The sequence below is a fragment of the Corticium candelabrum genome, chromosome 2 (assembly GCF_963422355.1).
Source record: "Corticium candelabrum chromosome 2, ooCorCand1.1, whole genome shotgun sequence".
In the NCBI taxonomy this organism is placed as follows: domain Eukaryota; kingdom Metazoa; phylum Porifera; class Homoscleromorpha; order Homosclerophorida; family Plakinidae; genus Corticium; species Corticium candelabrum.
Genome location: NC_085086.1, coordinates 7,764,288 through 7,774,287, shown reverse-complemented (window position 1 = coordinate 7,774,287; position 10,000 = coordinate 7,764,288). Strand labels below are relative to the sequence as shown.

At 41.0% G+C, this 10,000-nt stretch overlaps 2 protein-coding genes across 2 annotated transcripts in view; both read left to right on the top strand.

Annotated features, from left to right (window-relative positions):
- The first annotated feature begins 5,615 nt into the window (after positions 1-5,615).
- Positions 5,616-10,000, top strand: part of LOC134176446 (uncharacterized) — an 18,482-nt gene continuing 14,097 nt past the window's right edge. Inside the window, exons 1-2 of the mRNA XM_062643117.1 lie at positions 5,616-5,966; positions 9,514-9,583. Coding sequence (XP_062499101.1) covers positions 5,616-5,966; positions 9,514-9,583 — 421 coding nt within the window. The remainder of the gene's footprint in view (positions 5,967-9,513; positions 9,584-10,000) is intronic.
- The window catches only part of LOC134198355 (uncharacterized), a 1,378-nt gene continuing 1,125 nt past the window's right edge, over positions 9,748-10,000 (top strand). The window contains exon 1 of the mRNA XM_062667733.1: positions 9,748-10,000. This exon is cut by the window's right edge and continues 1,125 nt beyond it. The gene's annotated coding sequence lies outside the window, so the exon portion shown is untranslated.

Genomic DNA, 10,000 nt, shown 5'->3' with positions numbered 1-10,000 from the left:
AACACATACTTCAATATTTTCATGTCAACACAAATGAAGATAAACTAAAAGCAAAAAACTTAACACACATGCTCACGTCCTATACAAATGCCCACCCACCCATTTATCAACACATAGACTCAAGAAATTGATTTCAATTTTTAATTGGCAAATTAAAATAAATATGAAATATTTAAAATTAACTTTAAACTAAATAACTGACCCTGGTTACTTACCAAAGTTTTGCCGTTCTCTGTCCATGTCCTGACGGTCTCTTCTCTAACTTTCTCAGCTGCTCTCCCAACTGATGGTAATTTTTTCGACGAGTGAAGTTTATCTTGACGATTAACAAGAGACACTAAGAAACCATTATCCAAGTCCTACAATATAAATTGAACATCATGTTAGTACAGTGTAATGTGTGCGTGCGGGAAGGGGGTGGGCAGGGCGGGGTGAGGGGCAGGGCGGAGTGAGGAGCAGGGCGGGGTGAGGGGCAGGGCGGGGTGAGGGGCAGGGCGGGGTGAGGGGCAGGGCGGGGTGAGGGGCAGGGTGGGGTGAGGGCAGGGCGGGGTGAGGGGCAGAGCCGGGAGAGAGAGGCAGGGCGGGGGAGAGGGGCAGGGCGGTGGAGAGGGGCAGGGCGGGGAAGGAACAGGGCGGGGGAGGAACAGGGCGGGGGAGGGGCAAAGCGGAGAAGTCCTATCACTGAACCCTCCAAGAGGGTACCCATGAGAGCTTGTATTTGTGGTAGTTCCCTTGCCCGGGAGAGAAAATACACGCTAACTTCAACCTTCGGCAAGTTGATGATGGTGAGAGGTTAGAGTGCGCTAGCATAGCAAACCGGTCACTCAAAACATGTGTTGCTAATATACGCAGAATAAAGCACGTTCTATTACGTTGCGTTGCCAAAACCCATAGTTGGTATGGTTGAATCAAAGTTCAAGGTGTGTGTGTGTGTGTGTGTGTGTGTGTGTGTGTGTGTGTGTGTGTGTGTGTGTGTGTGTCAGTGCCCTTGGATGACTCTGGCCAAGCTCCAGGTAGATTGTAGCGCTGGCCCCAAGACTCCACGTAGGGCATGGAGGCCCTTTCTCTAGAGGCAAGAGAGCTATCTCCGCAACTGACCTCAAGGTCGACGTTGAAAGACGTGGAGGGCTTAACTTAAATTTTGTTCATTTGTTTATTTTTTTGTGTGTGCATGTGTGTGTGAGTGTGTGTGTGTGTGTGTGTGTGTGTGTGTGTGTGTGTGTGTGTGTGTGTGTGTGTGTGTGTGTGTGTGTGTGTGTGTGTGTGTGTGTGTGTGTGTGGCTAATGTTCAGAAGAGCACAATTTCTAAGTGTGGCCATAATCAACTTTGTATCTATTTCAGAAGTACAGACATTCTGGTATTTTTGCGCTTGAGGTTTGCCGTGTAGCTGAACATTGACGATCTGATTGATTGCTATTATTTGGGAGTTGTTGAGGTGGACTGGGAAACAATGGCCACCACTGACATTCCATTTGAACGGGTGATCTTACAAAGGTGATCAAAAGCCCACACTCTACAAGCTGCATGCTGAAAGTGATGGAGCGTACTGTTGAGAGATCTCAAAGCTCGACTAGCTGATCGATTGAGACAGTTGAGAATCGATCAGATTCTACTAATTGTAACTATACATGCTGAGTTCCTTACCACTAATTTATTAGCATTTTAGCTTTGTATCAGAATCGGTCATCAGGGCATTCTGCATCATTGGAGTACAAAATACTTGCAATAATTAAACCTGCAATTTTTTATTATGTTTGGATCTAAAATTACTTAGTTAATTCATTAATGTGGGGGCGAGTCAATCATGTGATTCTAATGTGGCTCTTCTAGCTTTGCTTGTATTTGACAGTTTGACTGTTTCGTTTTAAGTTTTGTACTTTATTCTAAACCGAGTCCGTCACTGGAGGCTTCGTATACGGTCATTAGACCGACGGCTATGCTAGCCTCGAACCAAACCATCTCCTCGCCCCTTTGGTGCGAGGTTCCCGTATAAACTTAGAACGCCCGACTGCCTGTCTGCATCTTCGCGTTCGGTAGCTCTATTTATTCTTGAAATCCGGTCGTGAGAAGGAGGAGTGCAGCCTCACAAGACCAAAACACGTCTACAGGTAAGGCAACAACAAGGTAACGTAAGAAAATGAAAATTCGACTGAGAGACTGAGTCTCAGTTGCAAATTGTATTGATCGCCGTGTGGACTACGCAGAAACATGTACCCGGCTGGGATCACCTGCCGGATTGGTGGACGTCCAAATGAGGGCATAACGACACATTGCCATTACTGTGTGAATGGATGCTTTCTTTGTTATCAGATAGGAAGCTGTTTAATTAATTAACTGGGATTGAGTAACACATGAAATAGGAGAAAATGGTGTCACATCACATATTGATTGACTTGTAACTGAGGACTATTGTCTTGAGGCATGAGCCTGGCAGTTGAAGTGTTTGTGCATTGGTGTGACTTGTATGGTTACTGCTAGATCAGTCATTTACAGTTTGCTCAAAGGTTCTTTAATGCATGTTGAGACTATTAACTCGTGCTTTTGGCAATCACCGGAGAAGAGACTCGAACTGAAAAGCACACATTATTTACCACTGTCCTTTTGTCTGTCAATCTGTTTATCTGTCTGCCTATATACATACATTTAGGCAAAAGACAGATTGACAGACAGATTTTTGATCAAGCTGCAGCAATGCAATTTAAGTGTGATCTCTAGGAAGATGGCAAGTAACTTCAGCTGGACAAAACTCTTGCAGTGTCCTTGACGAATGTCAATTTGTTTTAAACTAAGTGGTTAATTAAATGTATTCTGCCCCCCCCCCCCATTTGGTTCATCTGTTGTAGCCTTAGGTGGTTGTTGTTGATTTAGAGGAACTTTACTTAAAGACTAGCTTTTAAACTGTTGATGGAAATTTCTTTGGATATGAAATATATGTATTTTACAAACAGAAAGACAGACAGACAGACAAGGCAAACATGAAAAAAAGACATTTGTTCCTTTTTAATTGATATATCTTTTACTGGTACACAACTTGAGATTATACTAAAAACAGATGACTTGCAATGTTTAAACAGACAGACGGAGAGACAAACAGACAGACTGACAGACAGAGAACTCAGTTGACTCACTAGTCCTGGACATGTACAACTTGACTTGTATTATGAGTATTAATTATCTATAGATAGTTTTGTGTTTTGTTGCAGCCTTGGTGGTCGCTGGACATTCTTTTAGTTTATGATATGTGGGTTTCTAGTGTTTATTCATGAGAATATGCTACCATTGACAGACAGACAGACGAACAAACATACAGACGGACAGGGTGAACAGGCAAACCCGTAGATAGACAGACATACCAACAGGCACATGCAGAGACAGGCAAGCAGACAGACAGACAGACAGACAGACAGAAAAATCAGTAGACTCTCTGTTCGTGGACATGTGGAGTTTGACTCGTATTCTGAACAGTTGTCAGCTATAGATAGTTCATTGTTTTGTTTCCGTCTTTGTGGTCCCTGGACATTTTTAAGTATTTGATATGCGGATGTTTTAGTGTCCATTTATGAAAACATACTACCAATGACAGACAGACCGGCTAACAGACATACAGACAGACAGAAAGGCAGGCAGATACTTCATTCTCATATAGATTGTACTAGTACATAGGCTAGGAGTTTTAAAAAGCAAACCAGTTCTTGCAAAAAACAAGGTCATACAAAGACAGACAGGCAGACAGGCAGACAGACAGACAGACAACAAGGACTTTATGTCCTTATAATCTTATAGAACTTGAAATCTGTATGGACTCGTAATTATCCTGTATTTGCTATTGTACCATAGTTCATGTTTGAAATATACTACCATTGACAGTCAGACAGACAGACAGACAGACAGACAGACAGACAGACAATTTTGTTCTCTCTAGTCGTATACATGTACAGTTTGACTCGTATTGTGAGCATTAGTTAGCTATAGATAGTTTAGTGTTTTTTTTTGTAGCAATGGTGGTGGCTGGACATTCTTCTAGTTTATGATATGTGGAAGTTTTAGTTTCTATTTATTAAAATATTCTACCATTGACAGACAGACAAACAGACAGACAGAGAGACAGAAAGACACACACACACACACACACACACACACACACACACACACACACACACACACACACACACACACACACACACACGCACGCACGCACACGCACACACACGCACGCACACGCGCACACACACACACACACACACACACACACACACACACACACACACACACACACACACACAGATATACAGACAGACAGATAGACAGACAAGACACACAGACGGACAGATAAACAGACCAACAGGGCACATGCAGAGGCAGACTCACAGACAAACAGATAAACAAACAAACAAGAGACAGACTGAGATAATTAGCTATTATTGCTATTGTATGATAGTAGTTCTTGTTTCAAATTAGTATAGTATATGGATCAGACAGAGAGACAGAGACACAGAGAAACAGACACAACTGACTGACAATTCTATACCCAGCCTATCAGTCAATCAGCAGCCTTAATAGCAAAGTGACATGTAAATTGTGTAGTGCCATGGATTTCAAATACTTTCAAAATGGGACATCAATTTTACAAAAAACGAATAACCATGATGTAAGTATTACTCAATTTCTTAAAATACAAACACTGAAGTCATGCCGTTAGTCCAGCCACTTTATCCTATCAAAGTCGAAAAATGCAGGATTTGACTTCCTTGTTTTTTTATATGCATGCCATTATGTAGGAGGAGCTTAGCACACTAAGTACCGCGTTAGCCCTCCTTACCCCTACCTGTACAACAGGCCAGCAAGAAACTACAGGTTAGCAGGTTGAGTAAGTGACAACGCAAAGCAACGTCGCATATAGAGTGTTGCAACTATTGGAAATATTCTGCCTTGTCATATGATGTTGTGTCCGATTGGGATCGGATCGATCGTTTACATAAGTTCAATTGGCACACGAGATAAGAGAATGACGTAACACCATACCACAGATACGATATCTTCTAACATGATACAACAAGTAGCTTTCAAATAGATCATTTCGTGTGACCCTATAGAAAAGACACGGTTTCCTCTTTAATTAAACGGTTGCCTTATGAGTTGATTTGTGTACACGCTAAGGAAAATTATTGGCCAACTGTCACATACGTGGGTTAAGTGACATATGATGGCTACTCAGGTGGTCTCTGAGACTCCGTGTTAGACACGGCACGAGCTAGCAAATGCACCTAGGGTGGGAGTGGAGCGAGGTGAATCGCGTAGGTACGAGCCTGCAGTTTCTTCTTGTAGCACATACCCAGCTTGAAAAAATGGCTAAATGACGTGCAACGCTTGTCTAGAGATGAGGCTGTGTAATACTAAACAGGCGACCTCCAGTAAATGTCTTGAAATGGCTTTGTTTTTTGTTGTTGAACAATATGGTAATTATAATGTAGGCGTGACGCACATTCCTATCCTATCACAGCTGGATTCCTCTCGGATTTACAATTTTGCGCTTGAGAACTAGCAGGTCCTGCTGAAGGTTGACTGGCATTGTTTGCTCATTTCGTAGAGACTTAACGACGAGTGGATCGTCAACATGGCATCTACAGTTGGCTGTGGCGACAAGAATTTTGAGGAGCGTGTTCTAGATCGCTACCCAGATTTACTGCGAAGCCTCAACGTCGATAGAGTATTGTATCCTCTTTTTGAAGTCGGCGCTCTCACTAAGAAGGAGTTCGACGACATTTCGGACGTTCGTTCTCGTAGTGATCAAGTAGAGCGTTTATTGGATGTCTTGTCTCATGGTCCGTCAGGCACGTTTGACAAGTTCTGTGCTGTGATGGATAAAGAGCGAACACGTGTAGCTGAGGCAGGATTTCTACAAGAGCAAGCACACGTTTCTGATCGGCAAGATCTGAAGACAGCATCACAAGCAGGTACTCGTGAGGTGAGTACCTTGTATCTCTAATCAGCTACATCAAAGACAAAGTGGTAACTAGAATATAGTTGGAGAGTTTCTAAACTTATAATTTCATCTGTTTACGAGTTTTATTGTTTCGTTGGGGTTACTTTTGGCAATAAATTGCCTAACTCCTAATTTCTAGAGATTTTTTGTAAAGTGGACGTCATGCCTAATTGGATAATTAGGACTAAAGGTCAATATATGGGTGTCTGCAAGCGCAAAAGCTAGATCAAAATTTTTTATGAGTTTACAAAGGGTCTTTGCTTTAAGACTATTAGCTTATACTTTTAGCAATCTCAGAAGAATAGACTCAAATTGAAAAACACTCATTGATTACAAGTGTCTTTACAGTATGTCTGTCAATCTGTCTATCTGTCTGCCAATATATATATATATATATATATATATATATATATATATATTTAGGCAACAGACAGACAGACAAACAGACAGACAGACAGACAGACAAGGCAAACGGACAAACAGACATTTTTTCTATTCTATTTAATATTGTACGTATGCTTGCACACATGTTGTTGTTGTACTAAAAACCAATGGACTTACATTTGCAGACAGACAGTCAGACAGATAAACAGACAGACAGACGTACAGACAGACAGACAGACAGGAAACTCAGTAGACTGTCTAGTTGTAGACATGTAGTGTTTGACTCGTATTCTGATCAATTGTTAGCTAGATAGCTTACAGTTTTGTTTGCAGCCTTGGTTGTTGTTGCACATTCTTTTAGTTCATAATATGTAGATATTTCAGTGTGTATTTATAACAATTTGTGAGACAGACAGACAGAATGCAAGTGTGCTGACAAGAAAACTCGTGATGGTCGGTTCTGGACCTAAGACCCTTAGTAGAAACACTGACTTTGCACAACTTGTAGTTAAGTAGCTTCTTTTAAGTTTTGTTCCCCATATGGGGCTAATGTATTATGTAGTAATTATCATGTAGTGGACTTCAGGTTTGCTGTAGAGTTTGATGGAAATTTTGCTGTAATTGAAATATATAACAGACAGACAGACAGATAAACAGGCAAACATACGGTTAGTCAGACAGACTAACAGGGCAGATACAGAGTCAGGCAGACTCACATTCAGACAAAGTAAACAAACAAACAAGAGGCAGATTGAGATAATTAGCTGTTATTGCTATTGTATGATAATTTATGTTTCAAAATTATATATCATATGGATCCGACAGACGGACAGAGTTACAGACAGACATACAGCCAAACAATGAGGCAGACAGACAACTAGACAGAAAATCAACAGACAATCATATACCCAGCCAGTCAGTTATTCAACAGCCTCAATAGCAAACTGTCATGTCAATTACTAGAGTATTATTTACATCATGGTTATTCATATTTGTAAAATTTGAGCTTCTATTTCTAAAAATATTGAGATGGCAGTATATATATATATATATATATATATATATATATATATGTATGTATGTATGTGTGTGTGTGTGTGTGTATATATATATATATATATATATATATATATATATATATATATATATATATATATATATATGTATATGTTTCTGAAAATTAGGAACAACAGAAATCATGCTGACAACTAGTCCAACCACTGTATCCTATCAATGTTACAAAATACAGGATTTTGAATTCCTTGTTTCTTGATGCACATACAATTATGCGGGAGGAGTCTATTTTTACTAAGTACCTCATTTTCCCTCTTTACCTTTACCTGTACAGCGACCCAACAAGAAACTACATGTTAACAAGTCGATTGATTGACAATGGAAAGCAACGTCGCATCGACTATTGCAGTTATTGGAAACATTCTGCTCTGATCATATGATGTTGTGTCCGATGGGGATTGGAACCAAATTTACATAAGTTCAAATGGCGCACGAGTGATAAGGGAATGACGTACGTAACACCGTACTAAAGATACAATACCTTACAATATGATACACCAAATTCCTGTCAAATTGGTCATTTCCTGTGACCTTTAAGGAAAAGCGATGTTTCCTGTTTAATTAAACGTTTGCCAAATGAGTTGATTTGTGCACAAGCTAAGCAAAATAATTGGCCGACTGTCACATACGTGGGTGGACTGACATGTGATGGCGGTTTCTGAGTCTCCGCCTACGACATTGCACGAGCTACCAGACGCACCCAGGTGAGGGTGGAACGAGGTGAATCACGTAGATACGATCGAGCTTGCAGTTTCTCCTTGTAGCACGCATCCAGCGACAAGATTATAGAATGTCCAGCCCTTGTTTATAGAGGTAGCTGTGTAATACTAAGCAGACGATTTTCGGTAAATGTCTGCAAGGCTTTGTTTGTTAGTGACCAAATTTGGTAATTATATTATAGCCGTATCGCACATTCCTATCACAGTTCGATTCCGGTTGAATTTACAATTTTTGCTTGAGACTAGCAGCGATACTGCTGGAGATTGACCAGCTTTGTTTGCTCATTTCATAAGGGCGTATGGACAAGCGGATCGTCAACATTGCGTCTACAGCTGAAGGTGGCGACAAGCAGTTTGAGGAGCGTGTTCTAGATCGCTACCCAGATCTACAGGGCATCAACGTCGCTAGAGTATTGTATCCACTTTTTCAAGCCGGGGCTGTCACTACGGAGTTTGACGACATTTCTGACGTTCGATCTCGTAGTAAACAAGTGAACTGTTTGTTGGATGTCTTGTCTGGTGGTCTACCAACCACGTTTGACATGTTCTGTACTGTAATGGATACTGTAATGGATAAAGTGCAAGCACGTTTAGCTGAGACAAATAGCACTAATACAAGCATTTTAGAAGAAGAAATACATGCTTCTGATCAGCAAGATCTGAATTCAGAAACACTATATATTCATGAGGTGAGAACATCTCTAACTACAGCATAGTTCAAGAGTTTCTAAAATTGCAAAGTTTATCCGTCAACGATTTCAGCCTTTGGTTTGGGCGTTGGTTGCAGAATTGTACGTATTGGTTGACCACATGATATGTGACATAGTTTTGCCATAACTTCATCTTCATGTTTGCAAAGTTTTAGCTCCGTAAAGGAGCTTATAAAGGAGCATATAAATCTTCTGTCTTGATATACTCCTGCTCTGTGTACATACATATATCTTGATCAACTGAGACGTCTCATCTGCCATTGTTAGGACTGTGTAAATGGTCTTTCATTTCTTATCAGATTTGGCGTTGTTTACTTGGGTTGATTAACACATAAGATAAGGAGATGATGATGCCATAAACTGACACACTTCACACACTGTTCTACATGTTAACTTATGCCTGTTGTCCTGACACATGAGCCTGGCATGAGCAGAGTTGTGCATTGGTGTGAATGACTTTAGTGATCAGAATTGGATGGTTGCTGTATATCGATTCTGTTTGCTTCAGATAGACTTCTTATGTTATATAGTAAGTTTGGTTGAATAGCGATTATAACGGTAGAGTAGAGTTTACATGGTTATTGATGAGTACTTTGTTATTTTGGTGATGCTCGAAGTTGAAGATTCACTTCTGTGTTGTAGGAGGGACGAACTGCTCTTGATAAACATTTTGAAGCAAAATCAGATGTTCAGAGGAAAGAAAAGGAGGAAGGTAAAACCACACTACACAGTAAGAATAAGGTGTTTAGAATGTGAATGGCTTCAACTGAAATTGAGCGCATTCGGATAGCAAGTCAGGTTTTGCACTCATGCATTGGCACACATAAACAAGCGCACACGCACGGACGCAAATGCTCATGCATGCGCGCGCGCGAGAGAGAGAGATAGAGACAGAGACAGAGAGAGAGAGAGAGACAGAGAGAGAGACAGAGAGAGAGAGAGAGAGAGAGAGAGAGAGAGAGAGAGAGAGAGAGACAGAGACAGAGACAGACACAGAGACAGAGACAGAGACAGAGACAGAGACAGAGACAGAGAGACAGAGACAGAGGGAGACAGAGAGAGACAGAGAGAGAGAGAGACAGAGAGAGAGAGAGACAGAGAGAGAGAGAGAGAGAGAGAGAGAGAGACA